Genomic DNA, 16151 nt, shown 5'->3' on the forward strand with positions numbered 1-16151 from the left:
GTTCTCAAATTTTATCAATCCTTGCGTTTGTTGGGAATCACGTGCAAAAAAAATTACATGCAAGTCTGAACCTTTATTATTGTGTTGTTTCTCCAAAGTTTTGATTTACACCATTGATGTTTTTACCATTCATCAATTGGCGTAAAAAGTAATCTACAATGCCGGTACCTTATGCTTTTGCCTGTAGTTTTTTTCGTCACGGTTCGGAGATTCCACGTGGTAAAACTGTAAACAAAGTGCTGTTACGAGAACATACAGAAGCAGATGCACCAAAATAATCAAATGAGAAAACACGACGGATGAGTGTGAAATCAACCGCGGCGTTCCATTTTCTCATGGAAAGCACAGTTTTATGCTTGTATCTTTATGGAACTGAGACCACATAACTTTAAAATGGACAATACCAAACACGATTTGACAAAACCTATTTCCGACTTAAAAGTAAGTTGAGTTGAGTGTATTTCGGTTGGTGAAAGACAACATAGTTACGCAATTGCACTAAAACAATCACCAAGCCGGAAATAGCTGCCCAACGTTAAGACGTTATGGAATGCAAAAAAGTTACCACTCAAGTTTTGAAAAGACAAGGCACCGTTCTCTTCAGAGTAGAGTTCCTTCTCGAGAAATTCTCGTCTGGTTGCTTAAGATATATAACAGTCGCTTCGTTTTTTGCTGGTTTGCTAGTGAATCACTACTTGCGATCGCTACTAGCAGCGAAAAAACGTACAGTCGGAAATTTGTTTGTTTGTTTTTGTTAGAAAATCAGCTTAAAAAAAGTTTCAAAACTCTCGAGAAATTAATTTTTGATTTCTCGTTTCTCGAGAAACGAAAAAGCCGAGAAATAGAGGAACCCTACTTCAGACTTTAAACTTGTTTCCACAGGAAAAGTGGCTACTTTTGCCGGAATTTCTAAAAGTGAAGGGTCTTGTTAAACAACATATTGATTCTTTCAACTATTTTATCAATGTTGACATCAAGAAAATTGTGGAAGCAAACAAAAAAGTTTTAAGTGATGCAGATCCTAACTGGTATCTTGAGTACTTGGACATTCATGTTGGTAAGTTACTGACTGTAAACCGAGGCTTATATTGTTTTTTACCTGCTGTTTGTGCGGCTAACAATCGAGGGCGGCTTACACTTTAATTTTATACTGATATTATTTCTACACTTCAACTTTATAATTTATTTGAGGTTCAAAACTTCTATGCACGTACAGATTGCACGTCGATATATGTTTTGTTGGGCACAGTTATCAATGTAACTAACAGATATGGGCAAATGGTTATACTATGTAACAACTGAAAGATGTATTATGAAACAATGGTATCTAAAATTCCAGTGTGCGGTTGCAATCAGGGACGACTTAAATTATTTTTTTAACACCTATGCGGCTTACAATCGAGGATGACTTATAAACGAGGGCAGCTTATAATCGAGTTGAGTTGAGTTGAGTTTATTTCGCTTGGTGAAAGACAACATAGCAACACAATTGCACTAAAACAATCACCAAGCCGGAAATAGCTGCGCAACGTTAAAACGTTATGAAGCGCAAAAAAGTGTCGGGCACAATCGGTGGAAAGTGGTACAACGCGCTGCAGCTACACCGTATTATAAGGCGTTATATGTCGGGTGCTCACAAGAAAGTGAGTGTGGCGCAAAATGAGTATAACACGACTGGGGGGGAAACGATGGTGGGACCAGTCGCGGGGGCCCTAGAATCTAACCACCCGTGTTAGGGAAAGAGGGATGGTATTTAGAGGGATGAGTAAATATGGTATTTAAAAATACGATGCAAAAAGTAAACAAATGCAACAGGTAAAGTTTTTGATTTACACAGTATGACAATGCACTTTATACAATTGTTTACAGAAACAGAAGTAAACATAAACATTAAGTCTGGCCCTATTTTTGTTTTCAAAGGTCAACCCGATGTTGAAGAAAGTTTTACTGTCACACGTGCAGTTACCCCACATGAATGTCGCCTACGTGACATGACATACTCTGCACCCATTACTGTGGATATTCAGTACACAAGAGGTCAGCAAAGGGTAATCAGAAAAGGATTAGCAATTGGAAGGTATGTATGTAACTTTGACACATAAAAGCTTGTATATTTTTGTCTAAAAGGATAGGGCAAAGATTTAAGTATAAGATTGGTACAAAAAACTAAATAAAAAGTCATAAAACTTGATTCCTTCTCTTAATATGGTTCCTTAAGAATTGCATGTCAAACAAATCTTACTGCTTAATATTGAAAACTCTATTTTGTTGAAACAATTTTAAATAAAATTCTGCATGCAACTGTTTCTTTAAGGATGCCTATTATGCTAAGAAGCTCTAACTGTGTCCTTAATGGAAAAAATGCAGCTGAGTTTGCTAAGATGAATGAATGTCCTTATGATCCTGGTGGCTACTTTGTATGTAAAGGTGTTGAGAAGGTAAATGTGTGTTTGTTTTTAAAGTGTATTTGATTTTAAATGTTTTAAGCATGTTTGCAAGTGAAAACTGTGTATCATAACAATTATGTCCCAATAAAGTGTAAGAATCTTAGTTAAAATTTGTCGCCAAGATGGCCAAGTAGTTAGTGCCACTGCCTTGTATTCAACAAGGTTGTAGGTTCTTATCCTCGCTTAACCACTTGTGTTTCTTTAAACAAGAAACTTTAGCGGCATTGTTTTTAAACCAGTGGGCTTGTAGGTGTAATAAAACAGACTGCTTGGCAGCGCACCTATTGCGAGCATAACACATTCTGGCATTGTCTGTCTACTAGAAACTGACCTCTTTGACACGCATAATAGATATGCCAGATACACATAAAAATACACATAAAACATTATCTCTTCCTTTCAAAATTCATTGTCAGTAATTATGGGTCCCCTTCCCTGAAGGGGACACATATTGATTTTACTCAAATTGTTTTTGTTTTTTTTCTTTTGTTTTTTTCTTTTTTTTTCTTCTTTTTTTTTTCTCCCCAAAGTTTGTCCGACTCGTTTTTCCATGAAATGTTTGATGGATTTCGATGAAATTTACACAGATGGTAGATATAGTTATGTAGATGTGCATCCCACTTTGTTTTTGTTGATAACCCCAGTATTTACCCCGCTAGCCCCCTTTTACCCCAAAGTTTGTCCGACTCGTTTTGCCATCAAATGTTTAATGAATTTAGATGAAACTTACACAGATGGTAGGTATAGTTATGTAGATGTGCATCCCACTTTGTTTGTGTTGATAACCCCACTATTTACCCCGCTAGCCCCCTAAAATGTTTTTTTTCACCCAAAGTTTGTCCGACTCGTTTTTCCATCAAATGTTTAATGGATTTGGGTGAAATTTGCACAGATGGTAGATATAGTTATGTAGATGTGCATCCCACTTGGTTTGTGATGATAACTCCACTATTTATCCCGCTAGCCCCCTAAAATGTTTTTTTTCACCCATAGTTTGTCCGACTCTTTTTTCCATCAAATGTATGATGGATTTGGGTGAAATTTGCACAGATGGTAGATATAGTTATGTAGATGTGCATCCCACTTTGTTTGTGTTGATAACCCCAGTACTTACCCCGCTAGCCCCCTAAAATGTTTTTTTACCCCGCAAAGTTTGTCCGACTCGTTTTGCCATCAAATGTTTAATGGATTCGGATGAAACTTACACATATGGTAAAGATAGTTATGTAGATGTGCTTCCCACTTTGTTTGTGTTGATAACCCCAGTATTTACCCTGTTAACCCCTTAAAATGGGTGAGGTTTTAAACAGTGTCGGAATGGGCTGAAATTTGGATAGCTTGAAGAAGAGGCCATTTATACGTGTTGATTGTTGTGTTCAACCCTGTAGCCCCAACATTCACCCCACTAGCCCCCAAAGTGTAAAACGTATTTGTATGTTATTGGGCACCACACGAAAGATTTCTGTGGCCCAATAGTGTTACAAGGGCAACCGGTTGTGTGTTACTTGTGTTTGTGGGTTGCTTGTTGGACGTTTTTGTGGCATGGCAGTTAGGGGGTTGTTAACAGCCCTATGTAGTCAGAAGCATTAATGGTTGTTGCTCAAAACACCTCTAGTGGTCAAACCTTTAAACATTGGCCGATTGGGCTCAAATTTTGTAGTACTATTGATTGAATTATTGTGGTTTCATAGTATTATTATTTAAGCCCAGTGCTGATCACTGTGTTTTACCTTTCAACACCCGACTTTCTCATGGTTATCTCTTGAAATGCATTATTTTTAACTTTGCATGTGTGGGGACCCATGAGTTTCTGCCTGCAGAAACAACTAAGGTTATAAAAGACGCTGGATAATGTGGGACCCAATATAAAATAAGCAGAGGAAATATATGAATGTTTTAAAATAGGTTATAGTGTATAGGCAATGACAAAATGTGCTAAGCCACTCTTCTAGTTTGAATTTGAATTGGAGGTCGGCCTTTTTTGTTAAAATAGTTTTGAAAAATTTTAATCTATTTTGCAGGTGATTCTTATACAAGAACAAATATCTAAAAACAGAATGATAGTTGAAAGAGATCGAAAAAACTTGGTGTCTTGTTCAGTTCATAGTTCAACTCATGAAAAGAAGACCAGGGTTATTGTCATTCAAAAGAAAGGGAACTTTTATGTCCAGCAAAATGCTTTAAATGAAGATATGCCTGTATGTGTCGTCTTTAAAGTAAGTTTCACCAATTTTTTTAGGAAACACTAACCCTTTCATAAAATGAAAAAGATTTTGAAATCTGCTAGTGTGGTTTTGTATGGGATCGAAGCACTAGTGTTTCATGTTTATGTTTTTCATGTTGCTTATTGTTTTTAATTAGGCAATGGGAATTGAAAGTGATCAAGCAATCATGCAACTTATTGGAACTGATGAAAATCTAATGTCACTGTTTGCACCATCAATCGAAGAATGTCAAAAACTTGAGGTTTTCAACATATATTGTCATAAATTTGACTGTCTGTTTGCAAAGCTTCATAATGTTTTTGTCTTTTATTTTAAGATTTTTACACAACTGCAAGCATCACGCTACATTGGCAGCAAGATTCGTCGTCAGCGTGGATCTTGGGGTTTTGTTCGAAGATCAAGGACTGATGAAGCTCGTGAATGGTTAGCAACTACGCTACTTGCACATGTCCCTGTTATAGACTGGAATTACTACTCAAAGGTACAGATGCTACAATATTATTTATACTGCAGTCATAACAGCCACATGCACCTTGCTTGTGGATTTTCATCCAGAAACACTAATGTTATAACTTATCTTATTATAATTTGACATGTATAATAGGAAAAAAGTATCTGCATTTTATATTGACATACAGATCAGTGAATGTAGATATTATGTGATAAACTGAAACGTTTTGCTCATGACTCAAAATGTTGATGTGAATGGATATTTGTCTTTATTACTTTGTATTGTACTAGGTAAAATTTAGTTTGATATACTTTCTGATGTTTTTGTTGAAGTATAGTGATAACCAACGATACAAAAAACGTTTGGTGAAATAAACTGTAAAACATGTATTTTATCTCATTTGCAGGCAGTGTATTTATCATTAATGATCAGACGTGTTATACTTACACAACTCGGTCAACTGGAGGTAGATGATCGAGATTACTATGGCAACAAGAGAATGGAATTGGCTGGTGGGGTGGGTATTTGTTTTATGTGTATAATTTTTTTTTTAATTAGGAAGAAGTGTTTTTGTTGCAGTTGGTATCCCTTCTTTTCGAAGATCTGTTCAAGCGATTTAACACTGAACTGAAGAAAATTGCAGACCTGACCATTCCAAAGCCCAGAGCAGCTCAGTTTGATATTGTTCGTCACATGAGACAAGATCTCATAACATTATCTCTCAATAATGCTATATCCACTGTAAGTGACTAATGTATTTTGTTTTAGTGTGTTTTGTATGCGGTCACTTGATTTTCTAATTTCTTGTAATGTACCAACACTTATAACTCGGTGTGCATAAAAAAGGCACATTAATTTTTACATTTTACCTTGCATCTTACCATAGTTTCATTTCACATATCTTAAAAAACACCAACCATATCTTCAAACATCGAATGTATTTGGTCACACTTTTCTATTTCTTAGAAAGAATTGACTTTGTTTTGGATTTTATTTAAAGAAACAACAATTATTTTAAGGGCAACTGGGTAGTCAAGAGATTTAAAATGGAACGGAAAGGTGTCACTCAAGTCTTAAGTCGACTCTCCTATATTTCTGCTCTTGGGATGATGACAAGAGTAAACTCTCAATTTGAGAAGACTCGAAAAGTGAGTGGGCCACGTTCACTTCAACCTTCTCAATGGGGAATGTTATGTCCATCAGATACTCCTGAAGGAGAAGCTTGTGGTATGTATTTATTTTGTATTTTTGTATCAAAAATGTTTAAATGCATTACTACTACAGTTATTAAGCATCTAGACTAGACCAAGGTTCCCAAACTTTTTTGAACCAAAATTGACTCTTTAAGTAGTCTAACTTTCGGGATTTACCATTCTCGTACTAAATAATGCAAGACGACCCATTTATTACCAAAGCATAACTTGCATTTTGTAAAGCCTGTTTTATGTTTCTATTTTTGTTTGGGTACCAATTTTTTTACAGTGCAATGAGTGCCGACTTTATCCAATACTAATCTGTAAAATACAATATCTAGAAAATTCAGGCCTATATGATTCTAATTGATCAAAAAATAAAATAGCGATTTATTTGGAAAAATAAAAAGTAACCAAGACCCGTTTCCACCAAAACCAGGCAAAGTACCGGTTACTGGTATAAAAAGGTTGAAAGGCTCTGGTCTGGCACATTTTTTTAACAAGAGCTGGTTTCATTTTGTATCTATCTTTTTGTCATAAAAGCCAGGCACTGGAGTTGTTAACTTGCAAACAAATCTTTGTAGGTTTGGTAAAAAACTTGGCATTGATGACTCATATAACAGTTGATGTTGAGGAAGAACCAACGAAACGACTTCTATTTAACCTCGGAGTTGAAGATGTTTACATGCTATCTGGTAAAAAACAGTTTGTTGCATTCTAAATGTGCACTTTTCAAAAAAATTGTTGTTTTCAGGCACTGTTATTGTTAATGATATTAAAGCAGTATGAAACATAAATCTTGTCACTAAATTTTTGACTCCATTACTTTAATTACTGAATAAGACAAAGGTAAAATGCTAACACTCTGTAAAGCAGTATAGTAAATCTTGTCATTTTAATATTGTGCTGTTTAACAATCATTAACAAAACCAATATATTATTATGACTATTTCCTAATGACAGAAAATGGTAATAGTAAAATCTTACACCACAAATGGTTGGTGCTAAACTTTGTAATTGTAACAATCTGTTATTTAGGTGAAGAAATCCACTCTTTGGAAGGATACATGGTGTTTCTTAATGGAAATGTGATCGGAGTTACATGTGACCCTGAAAACCTTGTCTATACATTACGATTAATGAGGAGACATGGTTATCTGAATGACTTCATATCAGTTTGCACAAATCGCGCTCATCGAACTGTCTATATTTCATCAGATGGTGGAAGGCTTTGCAGGTTGTCACATGAATATTGTTTGTTGTTACATCATAAAAAATACATGTATCTACTTTTAACACTGTTAGGTCTAATATAACACATCCATGTTTCATTTGTTTTTCTTTTTGTGCTTCAAAATTTAAGTTTTGCACAATGCAAATACTGGCGGAATGGTTTTGTGCATATTTAAATTTGCTTAAAATTTGCTTTTTGTTCAACAGACCCTATATCATTGTCAAGAAATCAAAACCACTGGTAACATCAGAACATATTGAAGAGTTGAAACGAGGGATGCGTTCTTTTGAGGATTTTTTAAGAGGGGGTTTGGTGGAATTTCTAGATGTCAATGAAGAAAATGATTGCAACATAGCTTTGGATGAATCTCTTATTAACCAGTAAATGCAAATAATCAAACACACACTGTTTTGTTGAAATGTAGGTATACTCCAGGGGTGTGCAACCTATTTTACTGTAGGGCCAAATGCAATGACCAAAATTAGAACGCAGGCCGCACCTGTGTAAAAACAAGGTGATTTTACTTACCAAATATGCTTAACTACAAGTAAAATTCACCTTTGATTCTAGTCACATATTGCCAGGTCGCAGAAACATAGCATCCTGCACATTAATCTGCTCGAAAACATGTAATAGTGGGACACGTTTGCCAGTAAATCCAAACGTCTCTGCGGGCCACAGGTTGCACACCCCTGGTATACACTACAAAAAGCATTTTTTCCAAAAAATTAAATAGTTTACCTATCATAAAAATATTCCTGAAACATAATAAAATCAACAGCACATTTTGATAGGGACAAATTTTTTACAATGTACAATTATTTACAGCAAAACCACCCATCTTGAGATTGAGCCTTTCACCCTTCTAGGTGTTTGTGCAGGGCTGATTCCTTACCCACATCATAATCAGTCACCCAGGAACACATACCAGTGTGCTATGGGAAAGCAAGCAATGGGCAAGTTATTTATCTTTTTATGTTATCCAATTAGAGTCTATACATTTTGCTGACACAAAAGTTGTTTCGGAAATTATTTGCCACTTTATTGTGGTAGGTGAGACTGCTTCTCTAGTAAATTAGATTAAAATGAGGACTGAAATGCACACCTGCCATATTTTGTCTTTAAACACTAAAATGTAAAATAAGTTATATGCTCTGGAAAACAAACATTTTGCACACCTTAAAATCTCTTAATGCAGTGGTTCCCAACCTTTTTTTGACGCGACCCAAATACTTCCCAAAATGTTGTTTTGTGATGTCCTGCGACCCATGGACATGTATTCTTACTATTTCAGTCTCTAAATAAGAAAAGCTTCGAAAATTATTACGCCAGTTTGGAAAATGAAAAAATCAAACAAATACTATTCAAAACATTTCCATTTAGCCCGAACTTTGGAGCTATCTCAAAGAATTATCAGCCAAAATGACGTCCCAAACAGAATTAACCATTATTACGCCAAGTTGTCGTAAAATTATTTTGGGGCAACTATTCAAAACAGTTTGTTACATCATAGACAAAATAATATTACGATTATGCGCAAACAATACCCTTCATTTGTTGAAAACAATGGGGCATTACTCGGTAGAGGAGAATCCTATACATTCAACATCAAATTACACTACATTTACCAAATTAAATGATACAAATACTTCACAGTTTGGGAAGCACTATTAGGCCTATAGGAAATGTGAAAGCGAAACAAGTTTAAGGGAAAGCTCGTTAGCGTTGTATTTATAAAGTATGACCCGTCACCATACATAGCCTCAACAAAGTGTCCCTATGTGGCAAATTAATTGCCCAACCTTGCTGTCGAGATCACAAAAAGCACAAACAATCGTCAGTAAAAAAATGTATAATGAAATAGTGGTATGTTTAAGCTGATGCGCCCCTTGTCCGTGGCGTTTGTCTGCAAGACGAATAAAATCTGCTTGTAAGATAAAGTTAGCTGAGTTTCACAGTTCTTGTAAGCTTATATCACCCCCGCCCTTTAAACTTTCACCATCAACCCCTCGTTGGACGAAATACCCATCGTTGAAGAACCCTGATTTAGCCGTGGGAAATTAAAAAATAACGCTACGAAACGAAGTCAAAGAGTAAATCCTCTTATTGTCACAAAAAACAGGCGACCCAACAGAATCTTCAGGCGACCCAACTTTGAGTCGCGACCCATAGGTTGGGAAACACTGTCTTAATGCACACAATTTGTGTCAATGCACATGGTTTAAATTTATGTTATGTATATTGAAGTAAAACACAGCTATGAATAGACACAGTTTAGAAAAGTCTATGTTAGTGGTAAAAATAATAAAATGCTTTCTTGCAATCTTTTCTTGCTAATTTTTTTTTGTATTTTTTTCTCATTTTTATATCAAAATGGGAACTTTTTTATATACACAACTTCTGGCTAAAACTTAAGTTTATTACTTAGAAGTGTTGTATAGTTCTATTTATACTTTGCAGGAACAATTGGTTACAATCAACAACAGCGGATTGACACTTTGATGTATCTCCTTGTCTATCCACAGGTATAAAAACTTCACATGTCATATATAGAATTGTAAAGGGTGGTTAATTGGTTTGGTGCATATTTTTATAAAATGCTAGAGTGCTTTTCCTTAAATTGCTATTTGTGGTAATTATGGGTCCCCTTCCCTGAAGGGGACACATATTGATTTTACTCTAATTATGGGTCCCCTTTCCTGAAGGGGACACATATTGATTTTACTCGAATTGTTTGTTTGTTTTTTCTTTTTTTTTCTTCCTTTTTTTTTCTTCCCAAAGTTTGTCTGACTCGTTTTTCCATCAAATGTTTGATGGATTTGGCTGAAATTTACACAGATGGTAGATATAGTTATGTAGATGTGCATCCCACTTTGTTTTTGTTGATAACCCCAGTATTTACCCCGCTAGCCCCCTAAAATAGGTATTTTTTCCCGGAAGTTTGTCCGACTCGTTTTTCCATCAAATGTTTGATGGATTTGGCTGAAATTTACACAGATGGTAGATATATTCATGTAGATGTGCATCCCACTTTGGTTTGTGACGATAACCCCACTATTTATCCCGCTAGCCCCCTAAAATGTTTTTTTTCACCCATAGTTTGTCCGACTCTTTTTTCCATCAAATGTATGATGGATTTGGGTGAAATTTGCACAGATGGTAGATATAGTTATGTAGATGTGCATCCCACTTTGTTTTTGTTGATAACCCCAGTATTTACCCCGCTAGCCCCCTAAAATGGGTGAGTTTTTAAACAGTTTCAGAATTGGCTGAAATTTGGATTTCTTGTATAGTATGCCATTTATAGGTGTCAATTGTTGTGTTCAACCCTGTAGTCCTAACATTTACCCCACAAGCCCCCAAAGTGTAAAACGTATTTGTATGTTACTGGGCACCACAAACGAAAGACTTCTTTGGCGCAATAGTGTTACAAGGGCAACCGGTTGTGTGTTGCTCGTTGGTGGGTTGCTTGGTAATCGTTTTTGCGCCATGGCAGTTAGGGGCTTGTTAACAGCCCTATGACATCAGAAACATTAACGGTTGTTGCTCAAAACACCTCTAGTGGTCGAAATTTTAAACATTGGCGGATTGGGTTGAAATTTTGCAGTACTATTGATTGAGTCATTGTGGTTTTTATATATTTTTTAATTTGTGTGTCGAACCCAAGTTACCCTACTAGCCCCCTAAAATGGGTCAGTTTTTTTAAAACGTTAAATAGGACACACTTCAAACAATATCTGGGGTGCATCTAATTTTGTAGTTTGTATTCTACATAGCATTATTACTTAAGCCCAGTGCCGATCACTGTGTTTTACCTTACAACACCTGACTTTCGCATGGTTATCTCTTTAATTGCATTATTTTCAACTTTGCATGTGTAGGGGACCCATGAGTTTTTGCCTGCAGAAACGACTAAAGTTATAAAAGACGATGGCTAATATGGGACCCAATACAAAAAATGCATAGGAAATATTTCTGTACCTAAAGAACTAAAGTAACAACTGTTTATATGTAAGCTACAAAATATGTAAAACTTGTCTTTGTTGTTTATTGTAGCTGTAGTAAACTATATGTCTTATTAAATCATAAGATATACAAAAAATATTGCAAATTTTTGTACAAGTGTTTACATACAGGTAGAATCAGGAGTTTTTCATGTTGAAATACATGTGACTTAGACATGATATTGTTTTGTTAATTGTAGGCACCTTTGGTAAAGTCTCGTACCATTGAACTGATCAACTTTGAAAAACTACCTGCTGGGCAGAATGCAATTATTGCTGTGATGAGTTACAGTGGATACGATATTGAAGATGCTCTCGTGCTAAACAAAGCATCTGTTGATAGAGGTTAAACATTACTAAAATTGTGATCGAACATATCATATTTTTGAGAGGTTTATTATTTTACCACAATATTTTTTATCAAATATGTTTTGTTCTGTTTTCTAGAAAAGCGTAAGTTTTTTTTGTATATTTTGCCTGTTAGTTTAACATGTATATAGCAGGTTGATTTAAAAATCTAAATGAGGTCATTTATATACTAAATAAACACCACTATTTGTTATCAAATAGGCTATGGCAGATGTCTTGTCTATCGAAATCAGCGATGTATTTTAAAACGCTACGCAAATCAATCATTTGATCGTGTAATGGGCCCAGCTCTTGATGCCGACACAAAAAAGCCCATTTGGAGACATGAAGCTCTTGATGCTGATGGGATTGTTATGCCTGGAATGCGAGTTCAAAACAAACAGGCAAGATTGTTTAATATTAATAGTTTCAGAAAGTTGTTTAGCTTAAAATAGTGCTACCTTGTTTATTGGTAGGGTTCACTGTAATTTCATTTTGTGAAGGTAATCTCATCGCAGATGAATTTTGTGGTAGTTTTATTGCACAGTATTTGCATTTCATATTTTTTTACAGCATTGTACTAGTCACATTACATTTTCACCCCAACCTTTTTTGCTACATCATGTGCTATAGAAATGTATTTACTAGGATGTAAAATTACTATGATAAAATTACAGGACACCTTTGTCAAAAGTGCATCCTTTTCTGAAAAAAAATTACCATTTATTTCAGGTTTTGGTTAATAAATCATGTCCACTCCAAACGAGTGTAATTAACAAGGAACAACCACCTCAATATCAGGATACACCAAGTTCATATCGTGGTCCAATTCCTTCTATGATTGAAAAGGTTGCTGTGGATTAATGTTCACTTTATGAAATTCATTAAATTATGTATTGTAACCACACTTTTAGTTACCCAGTAAGCTATACAAAACCTATTGCATTAAGAAGATTATGTAAAATAAATTACTGTATGTCGACTTGTATGAGCCACAATGCCATGTTAAAGCCTTTCATGCTTTTTTCTGTGTCAAGGTCATTATTTGTGACAGACAATGGTGCCCATTTTTATTTATTTTTATCATTGCCAGGTATTGGTCTCTTCCAATAACGAAGAATCATTCCTCGTAAAAATGTTGTTGCGTCAAACTCGCCGACCAGAACTTGGGGATAAGTTTAGCAGCCGCCATGGACAAAAAGGTTTGTGTTGTAATTTTCTCACCAAAAAGATGCAATATTTTAATGTATCGTCCTAAAATCCCAACCATGATTGTCTTACAATTACAGTTTGTTGTCTTGGCAACACTCATGTTACCAAACACTTTTCTATACCATTGACACCATTACAAATATTTTTTCTCTTGTAAATTATATGAAACCCTTCCAAGTGTTGCAAAGCTATTACAGTATTGAGATTTCCATTCTAACCAGGGCTTGTATTAGCACAACATTTTATTGATATTTGCTTGCCTGATTTTTATTTTCATGGAAGAAAAATTTCTTCAAAAGAAATTGGTAAAGCTTGGAGAACTTCATTAGCCAATAACAAAAATAAAAATTTCAGGTGTTACGGGATTGATTGCCCAACAGGAAGATATGCCATTCAATGATCAGGGTATATGTCCAGATGTTATTATGAACCCTCATGGTTATCCTTCTCGTATGACTGTTGGAAAACTGCTTGAGCTACTTGGAAGCAAAGCAGGTATATCCAACCATTTGTTGCAGTTTTCTGTTAAGATTTTTCATTCCCATGTTTAAGCTAACAAACATGATGCGGTCATTTAAGACTCCCAAACTTTTGCAAACGTAAACGATATGTAACATTAAATCACAATTCACAACTTCAATAACAAATTTGGACAATAAAAACTGTATAAAAGGCTTGACACAGGTTTTCGAAATTGTTTATGTCCCAACTGCCCATGTTTCTTTAGGATTTGTTTCTTCTGATGAAACAAACTCACCATGAATTTGCTGTTTCATCTTGTCTTACATTAGAGTGTTTTTATACAGGAGCTGTGGAAGCGAAATTTCATTACGGAACAGCATTTGGAGGAGACAACGTAGAAGTGCTTTCGAAGGTTCTCAGTGATCATGGCTTTAACTACTTGGGCAAGGATTGCCTCACATCAGGAATTACTGGGTGAGTGTATGAATGCATTTGCGTCACTTTTAACATGTTTGGCATTGTGAACCACAAGAAATATTCAAGTACATCAAATCAGACATGGTGTTTCTGTTTTGAGCCTTTGTGCTGGGTGCTTTTTCATATGCCTCCAAATATTTTCTTACTGTAGGCACAGTACCTTTTTGGGCTATGCATAATCAAATTATAAAGTGAGTGGTTATTCTAAATCGTTACATTCATATATTACCCTAAAATGTCGAGCAAATCAACATAAATGTTATGGGACAGACTTTCTACGGTGAACTCACTTTAAACACAGCTCGGACACAAATTAACAAATAAAATTGTTGTGTGAATGGTTGTCTATACTAAACTTTTAAAAAGTGTGGAACTCTTTTTGTTGTCAACAGTGAGTCACTGGAGGCTTACATTTATCACGGCCCTGTTTATTATCAGAAGCTTAAACATATGGTTGTGGACAAGATGCATGCAAGAGCTCGTGGACCAAGAGCTGTACTGACGAGGTAAACAAATGCTAAAAAATTGGATAACTTTTTTCGGTGTTGGGTAATCAGTTGAAATGACCAAAGATTAACTTTGAACTAGCTTTAAGGGGAAAACGAAACCGATTTAAAAAAAACAAAATCTTAAAGATATTGTAAGTTATGTAAATGTGTCATAGTTAGTGCTCCAAACATGTTTAAACATGTGAACAGGCTGATTTGAATTGAATTGAGTTGAGTTGAGTATATTTCGCTCGGTAAAACAATCGTCACACACAATTGCACTAAAATATTCACCTTGCTGGAAATAGGTGCACAACGTTGCGACGTTATAAAACGCGTCAACGTAGAGGGCACAACTGTTGGTTAAATGGCAAACGCGCTGCAGTTATAGCTATATTTGTTTGTTAAAAGATGACAATAGCTTGTCACTGTTTGGCGTGCTGATTCAAAATGCTAATGTGTGTTACCAAGGCAACCAACTGAGGGTCGATCGAAGGACGGGGGATTGCGATTAGGTGAAATGGAACGGGATTGTCTGATCGGATACGGAGCAAGCATGCTGTTGTTGGAGAGGCTTATGATATCCAGCGACCAGTTTGAGGTCGGTTAAAGTGTATTTTCTGTTTTCAGTTTTTTAGTTGCAGGTTTTGTTACTCATGTAGTATCATCGGAAAAAAACTGTACTGTATCGCCCAACAGGCCAAACTATTTCAAATCAGGCAATAAATAAGGAAATTGCTTGGTCATTAGAACGGGCTTTTTAATAACAGAGTATCTTAAACTGGGACAAACTTTACCAGCAAAGGCATGCGTAATTTACTATATTTATAAAGCACCTTTGCAATAAAAATTGAAGATGGTAATGCGCATCGGTACATTGGAACTTTCTATAAGTTATCTTGTAATCGTTTCGTGTCCTCATGAAAAAGTGAAACACATCGTTGTGAGGCACGGAGCACTTAAAATAGGAATCTTTAGTACCGATAACTTTGGTATTGGTCGGATTCGGCTTGTTTAAGGTTGGGTCAAGACATTTTTAAACCTTTTTTACCTTTTGTTTTATCTATAGGTTGATGTTTGTGGCAAATGTGGTTTGCTTGGTTACGACAAATGGTGTCAACTTTGCAAGTCATCAAAAGAAGTTGCCACTCTCAAAATCCCATATGCGTGCAAATTGTTGTTCCAAGAACTAACGTCAATGAATATTATTCCAAGACTGAAACTTAAACCGTACAACGAAGTATGACGACCTTACCTGGAATCATTGTTATGTCGTTTAGGGTTTCATTCGTTTTTGCAACACAAAGACTTTGTTTAAACTGCTATCATGCTTTTTGTTTAAGGTAAGTGCTATTCTTCAGCGGAACTTTACGTTGATTCAATCATATTTCTGTTTTTTACTGATTTTTTTGTGTACGTCATTCTGTTTGATGACAAGTCGGTCTAAATTAAAAGCCTAAATTAGGCCTAAATTATTTTGTTTTTGCGTGCCGTTAAAATCATGTTAGAGTCAAATACTTTGTGAATTAACTGGCTCCACCTAAATTAGAACTTTCTGAGATCTTTTCTGAATCTGATTCCCACAGAGCAACCTCTAAAACAGGATACGT

General features: G+C 35.5%; 1 protein-coding gene across 1 annotated transcript; it reads left to right on the plus strand.

The window, feature by feature from the left end:
* Positions 1-191: 191 nt before the first annotated feature.
* Positions 192-16013, plus strand: LOC145218179 (DNA-directed RNA polymerase III subunit RPC2-like). Its single transcript, XM_080085578.1, has 24 exons — positions 192-441; positions 883-1057; positions 1921-2077; positions 2315-2438; positions 4469-4663; positions 4809-4913; positions 4989-5153; positions 5530-5640; positions 5703-5864; positions 6143-6350; positions 6901-7011; positions 7355-7553; positions 7757-7930; positions 8379-8506; positions 10011-10075; positions 11755-11899; positions 12125-12306; positions 12635-12751; positions 12996-13104; positions 13469-13609; positions 13921-14050; positions 14446-14559; positions 15013-15142; positions 15611-16013. The coding sequence occupies exons 1-24, from the start codon at positions 367-369 to the stop codon at positions 15785-15787; spliced, it is 3399 nt and encodes a 1132-aa protein (XP_079941704.1). The 5' UTR covers positions 192-366; the 3' UTR covers positions 15788-16013.
* The last annotated feature ends 138 nt before the right edge of the window (positions 16014-16151 follow it).

The sequence above is a fragment of the Phallusia mammillata genome, chromosome 3, assembly GCF_965637545.1.
Source record: "Phallusia mammillata chromosome 3, kaPhaMamm4.hap1.1, whole genome shotgun sequence".
Taxonomy (NCBI): domain Eukaryota; kingdom Metazoa; phylum Chordata; class Ascidiacea; order Phlebobranchia; family Ascidiidae; genus Phallusia; species Phallusia mammillata.

Bases quoted from the DNA above. Each gene is read 5' to 3' on its own strand.
- LOC145218179 (XM_080085578.1), top strand. From the start codon at position 367: ATGGAACTGAGACCACATAACTTTAAAATGGACAATACCAAACACGAT. The intron at 2,439-4,468 runs GTAAATGTGTGT...TCTATTTTGCAG, and splicing joins TATGTAAAGGTGTTGAGAAG to GTGATTCTTATACAAGAACA. The intron at 12,752-12,995 runs GTTGCTGTGGAT...TATCATTGCCAG, and splicing joins TTCCTTCTATGATTGAAAAG to GTATTGGTCTCTTCCAATAA.